Below are 21,132 nucleotides of genomic sequence, written 5' to 3'. Positions count from 1 at the left end.
TTTAAAAAAGTTAAGCTCAGTGGTTTTATTTGCACCTCCCTGATTACCTTTTTATTTTTAAATTAGGGAATTTGGTGGCTTGGGGCAAATCTTCCCTGCTGTTCTCTGGGGCTGATGGTACCTGGATCTGGCCTGAACCAGGTTGAGTGTAAAAAATTACAATTGCACCATAGCAATGATTTTTTTTTTTGCTCTTGGGGAGAGGCTTTGCTGCGTGCCGGTAGCAACCCTGGGGTCACCAAGGGCTGCGACCAAGGGGAGCACGTGCACGCCCCCAGACGGGGCGATTTCTGTTTCCATATGGAAAAGGGATGTGGCATCTGGTTTCACTTCCAGCAGCTGGCAGCTTGAAGCCTGTGTTTTGCATGGTGCGGAGTAAAGAGAAAATAAAGTGTCGAATTGTTTGGCATTATCAAGGATTTCTGCTCCCCAGGACTCCTGCATAAAGAGATGGAAATTTTAGCTGCTGGAGCCAAGAAACACACAGAAGTATATGAATTTATTACATTTTATCTCATTCTCCTGCAAACAGCGCTGGAAATGTCAAAAGATCATCCATTGTTTCATCGTTTAGAAAGAATTTTTTGTTTTTTAGTTGTAATTTCTTTGATGCCTGGCCGTGGGGAAGGAAGAGAAATTGGTGCAGGAGATTGCAGGGCTGCAGCAGGTTGAACGTGCAGGTTTGTCTGGCCGCGGAGCTACATGCATTTAAATTTCTCACATCCCGGGTTTTTAATTTAACAAATGTAATTAAGGCTGGGGTAGGTACTCGGATTATTCATTTACTCCAGATGGAAAAAATTAAATTGAATGCAAATTCCGTAATCAGACATGAAGTTGAGGATGTTGGACGTGATGGGGAAGTGTCAGCACATTAATGGGACCGCTTTCCCTAAACAGCACCCAAATCTAAGAGCCAGGGATTATTTGAATAATTGAGGTGGCATTTGATAAGATATCTGATTGCTGATATCTCCTTAAGACGGAGCCCTAATTGTAATTCTCCATCAGGAAGGATTAATCTGCGTAACAGGGTGCGCTGGGAATAGTGTGGTGTCAGGCTGCCTCCCTTGAATTTTGGTCTTTTATTGAGGGCTGCCATGCCCAGGGAGGGTGCCAAAGTGATTTATCGCTTCTCCTGTTACTTTATATGTGAGCCAGGAGGTTGTCAGGTATCACAGCTTGGCCCCGAGGGCCCAGCAGCCTCCAGTGTCGAGTGTGTATTTTGGAGGTGCCTCTGATCATCAGAGAAGGCTGCACTGTTGCATGTGTGTCGCTTCTGAGTGTCTTCAGGCCACAATTCAGGGCACCCTTTTCCCTCTAAAAAGGAGATGAACTGTCTCAACTTCAGCAGACTTTGTTGGAGGACCATGACTCCATCCACAGCATTGGTCATCTGATGGGACCCAGCCTTGATGCTCTTGGAAGGGCCGTTAAGGGTCGATGGATGTTGACTCCCAACTCAATCTTGGCTGGGGTAGCAAGGGAAGTTTCCACTCGATCTGGCAGCAGACGCTTGGTTGTAATCATAGAGAGCTTTTCTTGCATTTCCAGAGCATTTATGCATTCCCACAGGAGAAATAACATTTCCGTGGAGTCCTTTTCACTGCCAGCACTGTTGGTTCCTTTTGAAACCAGGCATGACGAGGTGGGGAGATGGGGATGGGCTTTGCTTCTTACATCTCACAGCTTGGGGATATTAGAAAGGATTTGAAGTGGTGAAAATGCCAATTAAAAAAAAAAAAATCTATCCATGTTGAAGATCCAAACTTGTAAACAAATAGTCGTCATGGTCTTTCTTTTTCACCTCCTCTATCTAGCAGCAATTGAAAAAATAAAAGGGAAAAAGAGATGAAAGGGGGCAAAGGGATAAAGCTTGAAAGATTTTTTTTTTTTGTAAGAGTGTGAATATTTTGAAAAAATATGTAAATATAATATGAAAAAGAAGTGTATTGTGGAAAAAGTATCCATGAGCCCTACTGCAATCATTGGGTTGCCCAGCAGTGAAGACGACAGATTATATTTTTCCTGTCTCTAAAGTAAAGCCAAATGCAGAGACTTCTTGTTTTTTCTTTTTTGTCCTACCATCCCACCTCCTCCTGTGGCTGTGTGCTAATAGCCACTTCTGCTAAATGGGTGCACTAATCCTCTCGGTGATGTGATTTTAGCCAAGCTCTGAGCTGTGCACTCAGAAAGGCAAGATTTCCCCTCAAAAAAACCCCAACTTAAATCACTTGAGATAAGTTGGGTGTTATCTTATGGTTGCAAATTGCTTGTTTGCTCCTCCAGCTGGAGCTGTTAATTCAGAACAATTAACGCGCCGTTTAAAATGGAGAGGAAGCATATGGAGGCGGTCCCAGGGAAAAGAGCCTGTTTGGGATGGAGAGCCCCAGCATTTGCAAAATCAGATAACTCCAGTTTGTCTTTCTTTGGAGATCCTGGCAGGCATTGTGGGGAACAACACAAATACTGGGGAGTTTATCCCCAAAAAACCTCTGTTGAACACTAAGTTGAGTGATGCTCAAAGCAAGAGCCAGCTAGCGATAAAGTGCTGACATTCATCACTGGGATGAATCCATCGTTGAGAGAGTGCTGTCACCACCCCGTCCATCCTTAAAATATTCCTTCTTGATGAAGAAATAATGAATCCTAAAGTGAATCCTAGAGTAATGCCTAGTTATTTTCATGAGCCCCCTTTTCAGTGCCATGAAATGCTGCTCTGGCTCCATCCATTAAGCCTTTTTGCATCATCATTTCGGATACCTGCCATCTGTTTTCTCAGGTTGCCTTTGTGTTTGTGTGTGTGGTTTTTTTTTAATGCAGGTGAAGAACAAAAGCCTAAATCTGGAAGTAAACCCCAAAATAAACCAGCAGTGGGTGGACTCAACCTGCTTAAAACATTTCTGAGCCAAAGAGCAAAGAGGTGAGCTCCTTGCTTTTGCGCAAGGACATAAAGAACTCTATTAGACTTTTATGGGATGCTGTGTAAAATACTGCAGCAGTGGAAGATGTTGCATTTTTGTAGGTGGTGGTTTATGGATGGTCCATCCCTCCTCCTTCTATTTGTGCCTCTAAGCATCCTTGCATCCATGTATCTGTTGATCCGTGCATCCTTGCATCTATACAGCGATGCATCTGTTCATCTGTGCATGCTTGCATCCATCATTTTTGATCACGTACCTCTGACTATATTTACACGCAAATTTTATTAAAAGCACCCAAGAATGTGTTTTTCACGTGAAAAAAATCCACAAATCCAAATACTTTCCCTTGAGCCTTTACAGGAATCAGCATGGCCCAACATGCAGCAGGTTTTTGCATCCCCTCCAAATGATGGGAAAATGTGCTTTTCTGCTCCAAAGCTGGCACTAGGTTTTTGGTTTTGGGGACCCCTGCAGCGTGAACACCCCAAAACCTGCCTGAGCTGTGAAAGCCAAGCAGGTCGTCTTTAAGAGCTTTTTCTGCAAACCCTTTCCCGTTATTCCCCCATCTGAAGATGGATGGAGGCAGCATCGGCAAATCTGAATAACTAATCAGAGTCCTCATTAACCCCCCGCCGAGATGCTCAAACATTCACTTTACTGTTTGTGAAGCAGGGAAAAAAAAAAAAGGGAAAAGGGAAAAAAAACCCAACAACCTACCCTGCATTAAAATTGATGTGTTATTAATCCCACTGTTCCAGCCCTCATGGGTACCGAGTTTTCCTTCGTCTCGCCTGAGGCCGAACAGTATGGGGCCGCTTCTGCGGGGCACTTTGACTTTCCATTATTTATCGGTGCGGCGTAGCGAGGCTGCTTTTGTTCCCTGGGCCCAGATGTGCACACATGTGCATGTCCGGGGGGGTGGTGTGTCCGATATTTCCATACGTGCCCCCTTTGGATAATGCAAATCGCCTACAGTGGGCCTCCACCGATGGACTCATCTCTTTTGGACCATGTTTTGTGGCAAAATGGCTTTGCTTTCGCAGAAATACAGAAATACTGTTTATGTATGGGCATGTTTTAAATCTTTTCATTGTCTCTGAACAAGGATGGAGTTAGTGCATCACCAGGTTTAACTTGTGGGTCTGGGAAGGTGAAAGGATGAAAATATCATATTGCTCTTTGCCCTTTGACTGTCTCCATCCAGCCTCAGCCCTTACTCAGAGGCTGGAGATGCTACAGAAATTACACTATGGTGGGAAAAAACCCAACAAATCAAAGGTTTTTATTGCAACGGTCCTTATTGCAGATGGCTGTGGGTGTTGCTGAAGTGCTTGGAGAGTCATGATCACACCTTGGAGCTCCTTAGACTGAAGTTTGAGCTTTGCCTTTATACTATTTTTCACTCTTATAGGGTTTCTTTGGTTGTCGCCGTAGGTGTAGAGTCTGGGGCCAGTACAGCTTGCTTCTGGGCAAATAATTCAGCAAAACTCAACAGTGTTATTAGGGATTTCACCATTCACTGTTTCTACTTAAGTCAGAGTAGCTGACATTAAATTTATTAAAAAATCATAGTCACAATTAAAAAGAATTGATATGATGAGGTTGGAAGCGTCATGATCTGCTCACACTGGAAACAAGGTTACAAAGCTTTCTTGCTTTAAAATCCTAGACTTTTTGCAAAAATCCTGGATTTATTTTTTGTTTTCTAAATGTCAGCTTTATTAGCATTCCCTTACACTTAATTAAATCTTTATTGGAGGGATGTTCTTAGCTTTTTGCAGTCTGGGTACAGGCTGTGGTCCCAGGATGCTGGGTTCCCATCTCTGCCATTGGATGTTTTTCAGGTCATGAAGATCGGGATTTAGGGCATTCGGGAGGATTGATCAGGGCATTTGGGGCTATTGATGACTTTTCATTAATGGTGTCTCATTTATTACCCTCAGGCAGCTGCTCCATGCAACCCTGAGTGCCCGGGACACCATGTGTCTGGCTGGCATGTATTGCCTGCGGTGGAGTATCCTGAAGGAGGCCTCTCCTCCGTTCCCTTTTGCATTGGGAGGACTTCAAAGGCCTCTGCTAAACTTCAAAGGATGCCTTTTGAAGCTGCTAAAAGTGTGTGCTGGCTCAGAATGACATCTCCCTCTACCAGGGGCGTTCAGGGACATGTCCCCAGTGGGGTTGGCTCTTGGTACTCTTCGTGATGGGGATGAAAACAGCGTCTTTTGTTCAGAAGCTTCATAAACCCCTATTTTTGTCCTACATGCATACAGCATCCAAGACCTCAGCCGTGATCACCTCCAAGGATGAAAATCAGTCTACCAGAGCTCTTTTATCACTGGCAGAGCCTTATTTATCTGCTCCTTTTCCTCCACTCCTCATGTTTTGTTCACACGGCAAGCCCAGATGACAAAAGTCTCTCCCACGAGATGGAAAAAAAGTCTTTACAGGGATGAAAGATTGCTGCAAAACATGAGCTTTTTCGTCATGTTGTCAGGACAAATCCAATGCAAATGAGGTCCCAGGTCCTTGATGTGTATTTGGTGTCAGCCTGTGCATGCTTTTCCAAGCATGAGCCTGTCGAGTTTTTTTTTTTATTCCTAATAAATAACTGTAAGGATATTTCATCTGCTGTTGTGGTGGAAGAGTTTTGGGCTCAAGGCCCTTCTGAGCATTTAGCGTAACCAAGATTAGGTCTCTCAGCAGGACCTACACTTTCCCAAGAAGTCAAGGGGCATCTTGACCTTTCACCAAGTTTTCCATGTTTGGGGGTTTCTGCCCCGTTTTGCTCTGAAATCACCCAGTTGCTTCCATATCCCTCAGTGGCAGTGGCCTCAGTGACGTCAGGTTTCCAGAAATGACACTTCCTATTCAAGCTTCCCCATATACCTCTGTCTTTTGGACCCATACTCCTGGCTGTGATGATGGATACAGGCTGTGAGGGCACATAAATGTGAGCGTTGTTATTGCCAGGGGCTTGGGATGGAATTAAAACCAGGGGAAATGGTTCTCATGGATCTCCCGTGCGGCCTCACCATGCGAGGCGTAGCTCTCTGCCTGTGACCTGTAGCACCGATGCATCACTCGGGTGTGTGCCTTGGAGACCTGAGGTGATGTGTATCGTGGTAGATATGTCAGATGTATATCGGGGATCTGAGGAGCTCTCTAGAAGTGATGTGTATCTAGAGGTGCATATATCAGGTGTACATTTGAAGCTGAGCAGCTCAGCAGATCAAGGTATATATGTGTATACTAGACAGATAGCAGAAATCTAAGGAGCTCTGTACCAGGTTATATATATCAAGGTAGATATATTGCGTGTATACTGAAGATCTGAGGAGCTCTCTAGAGGTGATACGTATCAGGGGACATATATCATATATATATTGGAGATCTGCGGCTCTCTAGGGGTGATGTTTATCATGCTAGATGTATCAGCTATATAGTGGAGAACTGAGGAGCTCTAGGCAGGTGACATACACCTGAGATGTATACGTCAGATGTGTATCGGTGAGGAGCTGTCTAGAGGTGATTTATATCAAGGTAGATATATCGGATGTATACTGAAGATCTGAGGAGCTCGACAGAGATTATGTGTATCAAGGGACATATATCAGACATATATTGGAGATCTGAGGGGCTCTCTGCCAAGTGATATATATCAAGGTAGATATATCAGGCATATATCGGAGATCTCGGGTGATGTTTATCATCTAACGTAGAGGTAATGTTCTGGAGGTGATGTATATCTAGGGACATTTATCAGATATATAACGGAGATCTGAGGGGCTCACTAGAGGTGATGTACGTTTGGAGATCTGGGGGATTTTCTCTCTTTTATTCCTTTTTTTTTTCAGTCAAACACAAAACACCCCCACGGCCATGCTGATCCTTGCTCAGTTTAGATCTGCTTAGATGGGTCTAGAAATCCCGACCTCAGCCTCCATGAAGGCCGGATCTGTGGTAGATGCAACACCATCTCCACCATCTGTGTGGACTTTTCCCCGTTAAATAATGGCTGGGAGCTCCCTTGTTTTTGAGTTAATGGCTTTTTTGTAGTTCATGCTATCTTAGCCCAAGTATAAAGGCACTTTTACAGTCAAGTGAAGATTATAATTAACCAGGGGGATGGCAACAGCCAGTGTGAAATGGGAGCATGGCCAATGGCAATGCTGTTTCATTGCTTTTTCCCTTTTTTCTCCTTTTCAGACCCAGATTGTACCGCTAACCCTCAGTAAGATCCTGTGCCGGGGATTTGTCACTCTCCAGGAGCCGACAAGGGCAGGACGGGACTGCATCACCCTTCATCCTCTGCAGATAGACTGGCAACGAACACGCCTTCATTTTCCGGACGCATCTCGGTTCGACCTCTAAAACTCTTGATTTATTTTTTGTCCTTGGGAGATGTTCAAACCTGCCTGGGCAAAACCCTGGTCTGATCTAGCGCAGCCATAAGTCCTGCCTTCACCTCCAAGGGGATATTCCTACCTAACTTTTCTTTGATTCCTATTTCCCCACTATCCTGCAAAAAAAGTGCATTAAGATTGGACTTGCCCACCACGGCTTTGCTGACACTGCCGAAAGACCTTCCCTAGTGCAGAAAGCTTCATCCTCTGCTTAATATTTTGCCTTCTTGTTTCATCATTTTCTCTAAATATTCAAATATTTCATCCTTTGGTTTCCCAGATTGTGATCCCTCCCCCAGAAAATCTTGGTTTTGGGGCAGCAGAAAGACACTTGCAGGGCAGTGGCTCCCTGAGCACCCCCCAAACGGTAAGGCTGTTTCACTTTATATTAAATAGGCAATTATATATGTTAATTGCACAATTAAATATAGTAATCAAGTGGGATGTGGTGAGTCTTGACCTTAGTGAGGCTTTATTTGGGGGAATTTCTGCTCTTTTTCGGATGCACCTGAATTATATCCCTTCTTTTCTGAATGCAGTGAGCATTTAGAGGGGAATTATAGTGTTTTTGCTGTGTTTTCCTTTGTTTTTTAGAAATCAGGCTGTGGAGGGAATCTTGCTTTAAAGTGCAAGTATTGAAAACATGTTGTTATGAGCCCTACAAGCCATGGCCAGCCTGGAGAAAAACACAGATATATTTTTGTACAAATACCCTGAAATATGGGCTGCTATCACTGCAAAATTTTGGCACATCAGTAGGAAGTGGAGAAATGGTCACCAGCTAAAAATAACTGAAACATGGAGCTTAAAATAAGATGTACATGAAACCAAGGGTCTCGCAGTCCTTCAGTCAACCCTGATCGCTAAAATTAGGGCTTGACAGAGTGACAAATATGCTTGATCTGTGCCAAAACTGTAGGCATTCAGCAGGTGACAAAGAAAATAAAACCCTGTTGGCTGCAACTTTCCTCCTAAAGGAGCAAAGAGAAATCTTTGGTCACTGAAAATGGAGGTGCTGCCTTCAATTAGTACAAATTAGTGCATCCTGAAAAAGTGCCTTATTTCTTCCTAAAAGTGATATTTAGGGTGGGGGCATCTCCGGGGAAAACCCAGAAGCTTCATTTGGTCCATGGCACAGCAGCGCATCTTTTCTTTGAGTCTTGTCTTTTGAGTCTTGCCTCCTCTGAAAGTCCCTTTTAATAAACAGCAGCCAATAACAGCAGGATTATTTCCCCTAGGCTGCCCTTTCAGCCCTGATTCTTGCTGGTGACCTTCCCTCAGCCAAAAACCACCAGGATTAAAGATGTGATGAAGCAGCTGAATTTCTCATTAGTCTTCTTTTGCCTCCTTTCTAATAAAGGTACAGGTTGGGTTCACGTTGAAATGACTTTTCTGGTGGGTTTGTGGGGACTTGGGATCACCACAAGGACCTCTTTTTGGGGAGATTCTCCCTGCCTTGATGCCCTCTTCCCAATCCGTATTTTGATGTGTGTCGTCAGATGCCTTGGTGCTTGTGTGCAAGGGCTTGGTGCCTCGCGATGTTCTTTGGACACAATGGGTTTTCCTCCTCTTGGAAGAAACTGAGCCTGTGGAGGACAGAAGCACATATCTGTGGAGGACACAAGTGCAACCTGGCCTGGGAAGCACCTCCAGCAAGAAGACCGAACCCAATCTTTTTAGCAAATTGTTCCAACAAGGTCCAGACACCTCCCACTAAAGGCACAGGAAGACGTGATGATGAGTGTCCTAATTACCTTCTGGGACAGAAGGCTGGCATTGCCCTAAGTGGTTGATGATAGAAACTATCTATCCTGAAGGCATCTTCTGGAAAGAACTTGGTTTCCCTTGGCCTTTTCCACCTTGTATGTGGATCCCCACATTTTCTAGGCAAAACCCTCCATTTTGGCTTTCCTCCTCCGGAAGCCCGTATGTCCGCAGAGGTGAACCTCCAAGGCCGGGTTGTACCTTTTGTCACTGCAAAAAAAGTGGCAAAAAAAATTGGCACATCTGTCTCACACGGTAACCACTTCTGTCCTTTTCTGTCCCCGGTTTCCTCATTGTGTTGAGTTCAGACCAGGCTGAATGTATCTTAGGGTCTACCATTCAGAGTAAATGGAGAAGACAGTATCATTAAGCATAATTAAAGGACTTCAAGACTATTTGTAACTCCCTAGATAGCTGGAGCTTGTATAAATCTGCATCACATCTCAAACCTCTCTTTTGCCATACGGGCTGGAAATATGGCCAAAAAATTGCTTTCAAATGAGCAAGTGAAAGATATTTAAATTGAGGCAATTAATCTAGTGGCTGACATCACAGTCTTTGGTGTCTTGGCTCAGGTTGGATGGGGACAACTCTCTGCCAGGATGCCTCAAGCAAAACCATAGTTTTGTGTTCTGGTTTGTAGAGTCATTTCTCATTGGGAATTTCACATTTTAAAAGGAAATTCAGGGGGGAAGTAAGACCAGGAGGAGCCAGAGAGCTGCAAGAAACGGATGCGAAGTGGAAACTCAGCGAGTCAGGAGCTCTGATTTATCTGCCATATGGGAAAGAGGAAAACAACCAGCTCCAGAGGGATTTATTTCCCTCTCCCAAAGGGAAAATTTGCAAGCGTGATAGCAGGATATAGCAAGAAATGAGGCAGATTTAAGGGAAGAGAGGGTTTTTATTAGGTGTGCTGCAGCATCGCTCTGTTTTCAGGGCTTTTCCACAGGTGGGAAAATCTTTGCACGCTCCTGTGCACATCTTGCTCATGTTTCTGCAGTTGGGTTAGGTCTGCTGGTTTTAGCCCAATTTCTGCAAGCCCACCCAAAATCAGGTTTCCATTTAGACTGATTTCTGCAAGTTCACCAAAAAACAGGTTTCTATTTGTGTTTACATGGCCTAATTACTTGTGCAGGTGTTGGGAGATTTGCACAGAGCCTGTGGGCTTTGATTTGCAAAATAAACACCCCCAAAAAGCATTATTAAAAATTGCAAAGTTGCTAGTGGGGTGTTTATGGGCTGTTGCAAAAAGTCATGGCATAGTTTGTGGTGGGAGCTTTGCTGGAACCATTGGCACATGTCTACGTTGAGTTTGTGGGTGGGTTTTGCACCGGCGTTGGTCTGATCTGCGCTTTGCAGTGCTTGTGCTGGCTGAGAAATTGGTGAAGGGCTGCAGTCGTCAGTTTGGGATGGAAAAATGTGGCTGATGGTTAAATTTTTGCTGAGCAAGACTGGTTTTGACCGTGTTCCTTCTTGGCTGCCTGTCCTCAAAGCAACAGCTCTGATGTCACCTTTGCTGGTGGGACAGAAGACATATAAAAATCACAAATCTCCCCATTTACAAGCTCCTTGTTCATCTTAGAACCATACCTAAGTCTCTTTTCCTAACCCATCTCTCCAATATCCATCATGTTTATTTGACATCATCTTCTTTGTCCTCCAGGAAGCTCCTCTGGGGATGGAGCCTTCCCATTGCAGGACTGGCGCGGGGTTGAGATTTGGTGGTTTTGCGTGATGGAAATGGGGGTGCTCAGCAGTTCCTCTCCCATGGGTTTAGCAGGTTGCAATTGAAAACGAAGAGCACAAGGCAAGGTTTGAAAGCATCGAGCAAGATTTTGATCATAAATTTTTCACAGTTAATTGCTCACAGCGGAGAACTTGTGGAAAATTAATCCGCTCCCTATTTTCTGCAAGCACTCTGAAGGCAACCAGAAACTTTTCCTGGACAATTTGTGTCCGGCAAGAGGAAGCTTGTGCATTTTTTGGGTTCCTCAGCTACGTTTCACTTCAAAGCTTTTTGATTTGCCCTCTGAAAAAATTCACAATTTGCTCTTTTGGGAACTTCTGTTGGGCTGGGGGCTGGATTGCACAAAATGCAAGTATTTTCAGGTTACTTTGAAGAAGCTTCTTTGATGTTTCCCTGTGCCAGTTTGGTTTGGAAGGTGCTTTAATGGTCTCCCTCTATAAAAATAACACTTTAAAATGTATGTAGGTATCTCAGCTCTCCACTTAAAAAAAATAGTACAAAGTTGTTTAATGCTGCCATTCAAGGTACATTAACCTTGTCTACTAAAGCTCTGACTGGCTCTTGCAGGTTTTATTCTCGTGTTTATGTTGCAGAGATGTCCCTGGAGCCTTTTAGGGATGGGTATCTTCGGAGAGGAGAGAAATATTTAGCAGTAATTGTTGCTCTCATTAGAAATTCATTATAGCAGCTCCCCCCTTTCTATGGAGGTGAAGTTGGGAGGAGGATTTGCAGATATTAAATAAATAAATGCGAATATTAAATAAATAAATGCTGTTTACCTCCACACCCAGGGGAAATGTCCCATCCAGTGACAAACCAAACCAGTGCTTGGCAAGGGTTTTTTGGCATTGTCTGACATGACGTTTCCCTCTCCTTTACTCCAGTGTTTTTTTTTACTTACTCGAGTGCTTTTTTAGGAGAAAAGTAGAAAAGGAGTTTGTTCTGCTCCAGGGTTTATCCTGCAGAAATATCGAATCTCCCTCTGCTTTAGCCCATGGTTAGCAGGAGCACAGACTCAATTTGTCCTTTTTGATCAGGAAATATCTTGATAACTTGATGCTGGGCAGGGCATGAAGGTCAGCATTTAGGGAATCAGTATCTTGGTGGAGAGCAAAGGATGCTCCCAGTGAAAACCCCTCCTGGATTTGGATAGAGGAAATTTGTCTACCAAATATTCCTAAAAAAAATTAAAAATATTCAGTGGTGCAGTGGTATTTCTTGCGCACATACTCCATATATCCTCAGATGAGTTGTCACACAATCCCGCTTGAATTGGAACGAGAGGAATGACCAAGAATGGGTGATGTCTTGAAAAGTGGGATTATTCCCCATTTTCAACCATTGAATGGCATTCAGTTTATTTTTAATGAGCTCAGAGTGGCATAAGGGGGTTCCTTTAATAGCTAGTGAAAACCTGGTGTTTGTCTTCCAGGGTAACGGGTGAATTTTGGTAAAAAACAAGCAAAAAGGGTGAGGGTTGGTGGATAGAAATGAGACATTCAAGAGTGAGAGGGTCGCTCTCGTTTCACTTTATGGCCAATGGAGAGTCAGCATCACCCGCCGAGGGTGAACCCGTCCTTGCTGGTGGTTCAGAGCAAGATGTATCGTCCTCTGGAGGTGCCTCTCCCTTCCCCCTCAGCTATATTTCTTCATTTTAACTTAGATATATGCATATAATGAATGCATATATCATAAACTTCAGCATGCACAAGCCCTCTGTGAGGACTTAAAGAACTTAAAGCCTGCTGGAGGGAACATGAGTAACACAGCATCATTGCAAATCTCAGAAAACCCCCCAAAATACTCTTTAGAAAAGGCAATCTTCCCTTAATACAGAAAAATACCTTCCTGTGGCCAGAAAAACATCCTCAAGTGTCTTTAATAATTTTGAAACTTTGGGTAGAGAAAAGGAAATGCCTGAAGAGTTGATTTTCTGATTTCTCACGTTGAATCCTCCGTTAACAATTGCATGTTTTGCTGCGGGGGAGAAGCTGCTGAATGAACCAGAAAAAACAATCCCCATTTTGCCATTGATTTGAAAACAACAGTTGCACCTTGCAAAGCTAATATTAACATTATCCACTGAAAACGCTAACGTGGAGTCCAACAATGTGATTCTTCTTTTTGCATTCAGCTGTACTTCTAATAGGGTTTTACACCTGTTTTATTAATTGAGGAGGTTGTATTCACCTGGGGGTGGTGGACAACTGTTTGCAATACTTTGATTTTTTTAAATAAGGCATCAGTGACCACACTGGAAGAAAAAAACAAACCCCAACGAAAAACCCCACAACTTCCCAACCCAGTCTTTAATTATTTTTATTTGAAAGAGGAGGTAATATATTGCTGGCAAAAAGGCAGCCTATAAATCTGAGACTCTTAGGTAGACACAACCTCTTTGGGAAATACATTTTCAACTTAATGGCAGTATTTCAGTGATAGCTGAAATAATTTTATTTCATAAGGAAATTTGGGATACTTTGATCTCAGGTTGCTGCCAAAAATCTGAAGTACTGCTGCTTCCGGAAATTAAAGAGCCTTTATGGGTTTTATTGCTCACCATTTTTTTCCTCTGTGCAAATGCCCCAGGAGTTGACTGAAATTCCTGAGCTCCTCAACTTTCGTCCCCCCAAAATTCACTCTTCGCCCAAGATTTGATCATTGCCTCATGTGAGGGGTTGGCAGGTTTTGGTGAAGCTCTGCTTGTTTCAGCATCTGGATGCCTATGGTCAAGAGGTCATGAGGCTAAATTGATTTAAGAGGTGTGAAATAAAAAAGGATTAATGAGTAAAAAAATATTAAAAATCAAAAAGGATTCCTGCATAAAATGGCAGATTTTGACCCTTTGCTGCCAATAAATCCATAGGGCTGACAACTTCGCACCATTATCCTGAGATTCATGGCTGGGGGCTCCTGCGTGAAACACCCGTCCAGCTTTTCCCGTGGGCACCAGGCGCTTCCCTGGATATTTACGGCGCCCGAGTGCATTTGTTTCCCCCGAGATAAATATACTGCTATCGGCAACAGCTGTCTCTCATTTTTATCCTTTTTTTTTTTTTTTTTTTTTAAATTTGGCTATAAGTCCTATTCTCCAAACAAATCAGCGCCCATAAAGCCTCAATGAATGGCTTGATTTTAGCAGGTTAGATGATATTCAGCAATTAAGTTGGGCTCCGGACTGCCACCTTCTGGGAATATATTCAGCTGAAAAGCTTGCACCCCACAATAAATCGCTGCACGCTAGAGGTTGATTTGCTCCTGGCATGAACAATAGATGCCAAGCAGGGTTTTTTGTCCCAAAATAGCAATCTCTTTATTTTTTTTAGCTTCCCACTGAGATGTCTAGACCGTCACGGTGCTGAATTCTGCTTTTCTCCAGCTGTAGCTATTTCTGGTGGAGAGATTTCCCCTTGGTGTTACCCCTTGAGGACGTGCCTGCAGCTGTGAGCCGAGTTTTGACATCGGACACCGAAGATTTTAAGCCGCAAGTTCACTCAAGAGCAGATAATTTTGCCTCCTGCTATTTTGCCGTTGGGGAAAAAAGATGAAAAGCATTGATTTAATCCCATAAATGCAATATCCTTCTCACTGCAAGAGGTCTGTGTCATCCAAGGACCCCAGTCTGCCTTCCCAGTCCACAGGATTTTGGGTGTGCTCTCTTAATACTCAATTCATGGGTCCTCCATACTAGTGTAAAGTTAAAAAAAATAATATTTATTCATGCAAAATAATGAGTGGCTTATCTTGTGTACACAGCACTTGGCTTTCCATGTGGGCTCAGTGCATGTATTCTCTTGGTGCTTGGTGGTGCCTGTATAGCCCAAAGCCTCATGGAGAAGATCAGAATATCACAAATCTTCCCTCAAACAACCGTGGACCTCACAGAGAAAACTAGAATACTGCAGATCTTCCCCCAAACAACTGTGAACCTCATGGAGAAGACCAGAATATTGTGGATCTTCCCAAAACCACTGTGGAGAGTGAAGACCCCAAATGTGCCTTAGTTTTTACTGAGCTCATCAGTATCCCCATTCCTCTGCCCTGTGCGAGGGCGTTTGTGCGTGTCACCATTTCATGGCAAAAGTGATGCTGACACTGGTTTTTGGTAGTTCACCTCACAATACCAAAAGACTTCACATAACTTTTTGCATTTCTTCATGGGATGGCACCATGGCTATTCTCCAGATGAGTAGCCACAGGAAACCCAATGCAATGATAGGGATTGCAATGGAGGGAAACCTTCCAGAGGTTACAAAAATGATTCATTGCAGGGAGAAATGCCCTTTTGGAGGCTTTGGGGAGATTTTGCCAGGTGGCTTTGTGAGTTGGCTCAATATGGAGCTCAGAGCTTCAGAGAAGACTCAGGACAGGATTTTTTTTTTTTTTAAGATTTAAACAAGATTATTGGCTTTTCTTCTGAAGCAACCACACAGCTGCAGTGAAATAATAGGAGAGGAGGCATTTTGGAGTCAAGAGTTGCTTTTCAGTTACATCTGTCACCAGGTCTATCCTTGGGGACAGCATCCAGCCAAGAGCTCCTCTACAAATTTGTCCCTTCCTGGTGCCCTTCTTTTTTCCCCATCTCCTTGGGACCTGAAGATACCAAAAAAAGAGTCTGTTGTTCCTCCAAAGAACTATGCATTTACAGAAAGCAGAGCAACTTCAAGAGTTGTTGAGGGTGACATGTCTCAGACAACCACCTGGGTTCAAGGATGTCCATATGGGATATGGAAAATCAGGGTTCGCTCCCCAGTTCAAATCAAGGCAGATTTTGAACTCTCTTTCCTCATTTCTGTCCATTCAGTTACCATAGCGTTGATCAACTCAATGTAGAATTCAACTGGGTTGGTCAAGTCAATGTAGGAGTCAACTATGTCAGTCAACTCACATTTGATACTCAATCTCCCCCTCTGGACTGAGCGTGCAGTGCTTGAGGATATAACTCCATGGTGGCCAAAGGCAAAGAGACACATCATTTGGTTTTTTTTTTTTAGTGTGTAATTTCAGAAGATTGAAAGTTTTATGACTTGTCTTCTTGCTTCCAAAAAGGAGGAAAAACTGGAAAGGGGATAGAAATCCCCATTTAAGCAGTGTGGTTATAGACATAAATGGTGCAAAGAAAATGCCTTGGGTTCACAAGGAAGAAAATATAACGAGGTTCAGTGATGGCAGCCATCACCTCCAAGAGCTCTTGCCTGGCTGCTCTCCAGGGAACATCTCCTTGCCAGCGACCCTCTTCACTTCTCCCCGATCCATTTCTCATCCAAAAATCACAAATCTCAAATAATCATCAAGTTATGATTAAGGGTCATCACATCATCTTGGGTTTCTTCCAGGGACTGGGTGGTGGAGCACTGTGCTGGGGTGCTCATGTGAGGAACGTCACCTCTCCTTTCTGTCCCCCCCCTTTTTTTTTTTTCCTTTCTGTGGAATTTTTGAGGGAGGAAATTGCCCTTAATCCAGCACCATTTCTCCCACCTGCAGGTTCTCGATGTGACTCCCACCCAGGATGCACCATGTCTCCCCGGCACCGGCTCTGACGATGATGGCCACCCAGACGGTGCCCCCTCCTCCCTACCAAGACACCCCACAGGTGAGTGTCCCCCATCACCCATGAGCTCCTCCAGACCCCTTGTGACCCCCAACTCCTGCACTAATTACCCTGTCTTCCAAAATAATGACTAAGTATTTTACCCCAAAACTAATTTCAGAGACTGACAAAAATTAAATCCCCTCTTGACACAGTCTCCAAGACTGAAGGGTTTTGAGTCAAAATGGTTGTGTTTTTTTTTTTTCCCCTTTCTGCTTATTTTGGGGTCATGGGGTCTTCATGGAAAGCTGACATGGTGGCACATTTGTAGCCAGCAGGTTAATAAGCTGGAAAGATGAAATGTCTAGCTAAACCGGGACAGGTTTAGCCGTAGGAATGGCCTTTTGATTTATTTTAATGGCATTTTTTGGCAACCCGTGGCAAGGGGAAAAAAAGACTTCATCTACAATGTTGCTCTAAGGGGTCGAATAACTTTTCTGAGCATCGTTACGGAGTTATTATAAGAAGAGGAATTTGTCCAAGAGAAACTCTACTGGAGCACCCCAACGGGCTGGACGTGGGGGTTGGGGTTGAATTTCAGAGACAGTCCCGCTCCCCACAGCCCATCCCAAGATTTTTTTTGGGTCAAATCCATATCACATTTCTACTTTCCTGGCTACAGTAACCAAATTGGGATGATCCCGATAGAGTGCTGAACAGGCTCTGTGTTCAAAGCAGCATTTTTTGGGGGTCCATATGGGAAATTTTTAGTTTTTCACCCATTTGCTGCATATCTCATCTGCAGAAGCAGAAAAACCTCCCCTCCTGGGGGAAAAAAAAAAAATCAAGCCTGTTCTCTGCAAGCTAAAATAAATAAATCGAGTTTTACACCCCCCATGAAGCCACCCGGGTCTCCTTTCCGCTCGTCTCCTTCAGTGGGAAAAGGTCACTTCTCACAAACGACACCTCGGTGGGGATTTTATGGCTCCTCCAACTTCTGTGTCATCATTTGCTCGCTTCGCTGCTCTGCTCTGAGAAGGGTTTTTTTCCCAATTTTTTTTTTTCTTCCCGCGTCGAAACACGTCGCCTTTTTTGCTTACGCAGCAGGGAGTCGCGACGCCGTTTTAGTCCTAATGGGCAATTTAAGGGACTTTTAAAATAGCCAAGGTTTTCCACAGCATCCTACGGAGATGTACCCCCTACCTTCCCCATCCCTCTCCCTTATCTGCCCCCTGTTTTAATCTGTTGAATTTTTGGGACACTGAGGAGCATCATTGCCCAAATCCCTATTTTTTTTCTCCTATTGAGGGGTTGGGTTGCTCATGCATTTTCCTTCAGTTTAGTGGGTTTGGAGGAAAAGCTGCAACCAAGAGTTGCTTTTTTTGTCTCAACACTGTGACTGCCTGTAAGCTTTTCACCTGAAAATCTGGGATTTCTAAGGTTTGGAAAAGCAAATTGCAGAAACTTGCTCTCCCCAAAACCAGGGAAGAGGTGGGGAGGGTTGGTGATAAATTAAAAAAATCAGTTATTAGAGCTACAACCAGCTCTTCATCATCAGGGGAACCGTTTTGGGGAGAAAAGTGCTAAAAAGGGGTTTGGGGGAGCTTTGCATTAGTATTTTACTGCAGAGGCTGTGCAAGCGATTACCCTCACTGTCAGAAATGTGCAAAAATGAAGCAGAAATGATGGGAAAAGCTGCCTTTTGGAGGAAAAAGAAATGCTTTAATAATCACCTGGTTCTGCTAAAGGGATGTAATATCATTTATACCGCGTGTGATCGTGCTTGCCGAGCAACTCTACCTGTTGAAAATTAAAGAGTCTGCATAAAAATCTACATAAAAATTATATTTTCCATAGTAAATTAAAAGAAAAAGCCAGGGGAAAGTAATTTCATTGTCAAAATTAGCAAGAAGAGGATGTTTTGAAAATAGGCATTTTTGGCACCGAAAGCAGCTTTGACCCCCCCCAAGTGCTCTTGAGGTGGTTATATCGGGGACAAAAAAGGAAAGTTATGAAAATATATATTTTTTTTAAATTCTAAAAATATTTTTTTTAAAAGTTTCAGATTAAAAATTGGGTGCAGATGTTGATTTTTCAGTAGGATCAATGAAACCCCCCCAACTCCTGGTGTCCTCAGCACGTTTTTGGGCTCAGAACCACTGTTTTCAGCATGTGTGACGGCGGTAGAGAAATTTCACTGTGAAACGCCAAGGACTAGGGTAAATATTGCTGATTTAGGAGATTTTCTTGCCCTGAAGACCTTCACCGTGATTGCTCTCTAGAGTTGATGCATTTGGCCATAGGCTTCAAAAAGACCTAAAGCAAGAGGAATTACCAAGTGTAAACCCGCGGGAAGCCCCCACATTGCCTGATGAGCAGCCGCTAACTCTGGCAAAGGATTTTCTTCCTAAAGAAGTGGGAAAAAAAGAAATACAATATAAAACGGAATATAACGGAAGTGATGCGCATCCTCGAGCAACTGGCACCTCAGAAATCTCTGCTTTACCAGGGAGTCTTCCAAAAACATGGGGATTTTTTTTATTTTCCACATTTTTAAACTTTAAAAAATACTTCTAAACATTCTTTACGTATTTTAAATGTATTTTTAACATATTTGTTACATTTTAAATTGTTTACATATTTTTACATAATTATTTCATATATTTTTAACCTTTTTTTACATTTATTTTACTTTTTTTTTTTTACAAAATCTTTTTGTACATTTTTTTTAATTTACTTTTTTTTTTTTTTCCTCCTGCAGCTATTTTTGGCCATTTTTTGGCAAAAAAAAAAGTGATCTCCTCCTGCCTTTTTTTTTCAATGCCTGCAACTTCCATACCCAAATCCATCCCCTTTTCCCCCATATTTCCCCATTTTCCCACTGCCAAGATGCTCGCACTTCCAAGCCAGAAACCTGCTGCCTTTTTCCTCCTTTCCCATCCCCACCTGCTCCCCATAAAGCCATTTTTGGCTGCATTTTTGCCTTTCTCCCTGCCCAGCATCCCCACTGGGCTGCAAATACTCACATCTGAGCATCCTCTTGCCTCTTTTTCCACCAATTTGGGATTATTTTTATTTATTTTTTATTATTTTCTTTAGTCCAAGGTGAGGTAATGGCTTCGAAACAGCCACAGAGGAGTCTTTTTTTTTGGGTAATAGCCCAATTAGTTGCAGACTTGGCTGGAAAGAGCCAACTTGGCAGGATCTCGGGGCAGGATGCGAAAAGGGCTTTGGTGTCCTTGTAAATGAGTGTGATGAGGGGAAAAAATAAGGAAAAAAAGGGGGGAAATGAGCTATTTTCATTTTTAAAAAGTCATTTTCCAGGAGGATAATATGGAGAAAAAAGGGGAAAAAGAGAAAGAGGATGGGAATATACTCAGTGGCATGGTTGGAGCATCCCAAAAACCTCTTGCATTTTGGTTTTAGATAGAAAATGGGGAAAAAAGGAGAAATCCAAACTGCTGGGATAGGAAAGGGAAGTGAACCCCAATTTTTCACTAATTTATTTAGCACTGGGGAAGGGGAGGGGGAGGGAAATCAAATCCACTTCTGGGTTGGGAGAGTTAGAAATTAAATAGCACCGGGTGAATTTACAGGTGCCAGAGCCAAACTTTGGAGTTATGAACAATAAAGGAGATTAAAAAAAAAAAAAGCGCTGTATCGGCAGCAAAAGGTCAGGCAGGAGATATTAAAGTCAAACATTTTAAAAGCAAAAGGTGTTGCAGTTTTGGCCCAGCTCAGGTTTATGCAGCTTTTACGGGAGGCGAGAAGCTTTTTTACATGGGAAGAAGCTGAGTACAAGTGTGGGTTTGGCTGGAGAAGACTGTGGGCATACATATGTATACACATAGGTATTTTATATATATATGTGTATATGTTTGTGTATACATATGTTTATATATAAATAATCGCAGAAATAAAACCAGAAATCTATTAGACAAATATATATATTTTATCTCTATACAAATAAACACAAATAAATATAGAAGTATACCAGACAAATAAATTATATAGCGATATTTTATTTATATGCAAAGGAAGTTAATATATAAGTATGTTAGACAAACAAATAAATTTTATATATATATATATATAATAGTTAGCAAGAGGCAGAGCCTTCCTTTTGCTACCCAGCTCAAGGGAGTATTGAAGATTTACTGGTGAAAACAAGCAAATGCTAATTTTTTGCAGCATTTCAACACCAAAGCAGGCAAAAGACCCACTTTGCGTTAATTTTCCACTGAGATTTTGAGCTAAAACCACCAGATTTGTGGGGTTGCTGTTGCATTTGAACCCAAATTGATTAAAATTCTCCCTGAATTGCTTTTTTTTAACGAAATCTTGTGAAGATAGTGATGTGTCGTGCTGTGTATGTCGTACCTGTCTGCAGCCCCGCAGTAAATAATTCCAATTTCTTTAATGCAATTGTTAATTTTCAGTGGAAATTGCCCCTCAATACATGCAATCCGGTGCATGTTGTGGTGGCAGTTTTGGGGGTGGCATTGGAAGGACGTGCAGTGATTTGCATGTGCACTGGCACGCATGCATTTCATCTTCAGTACGTATATTTAACTAAAATAATTGCAATTTTTAAAAAAGCAAAGTCTTAGTTAGCAGGATGATTTATCCCATAGCAGATGTAATTTTGCCTGTACATTTCCAGCCCTGCAGCACTGCAATTCCCGCTGCACTGGGGCTAAAGATGGGTGATTTGGGCACGGAAAAAAAAAAAAAAAGCTTGACTTTTTTTTTTTTTTTTTTTTT

At 42.8% G+C, this 21,132-nt stretch overlaps 1 protein-coding gene across 1 annotated transcript in view; it reads left to right on the top strand.

Annotated features, from left to right (window-relative positions):
* Window positions 1-2,819: 2,819 nt before the first annotated feature.
* PKNOX2 (PBX/knotted 1 homeobox 2) overlaps window positions 2,820-21,132 on the top strand; it is a 40,562-nt gene continuing 22,249 nt past the window's right edge. Inside the window, 4 exon segments of the mRNA XM_026863817.1 lie at window positions 2,820-2,923; window positions 7,131-7,282; window positions 7,608-7,694; window positions 16,323-16,490. Coding sequence (XP_026719618.1) covers window positions 16,348-16,490 — 143 coding nt within the window. The 5' untranslated portion in view covers window positions 2,820-2,923; window positions 7,131-7,282; window positions 7,608-7,694; window positions 16,323-16,347.

Source organism: Athene cunicularia (genome assembly GCF_003259725.1).
Source record: "Athene cunicularia isolate RWA chromosome 24 unlocalized genomic scaffold, athCun1 chr24_part1, whole genome shotgun sequence".
NCBI classification, from domain to species: domain Eukaryota; kingdom Metazoa; phylum Chordata; class Aves; order Strigiformes; family Strigidae; genus Athene; species Athene cunicularia.
This window is presented reverse-complemented; position numbering and strand designations above follow the sequence as displayed.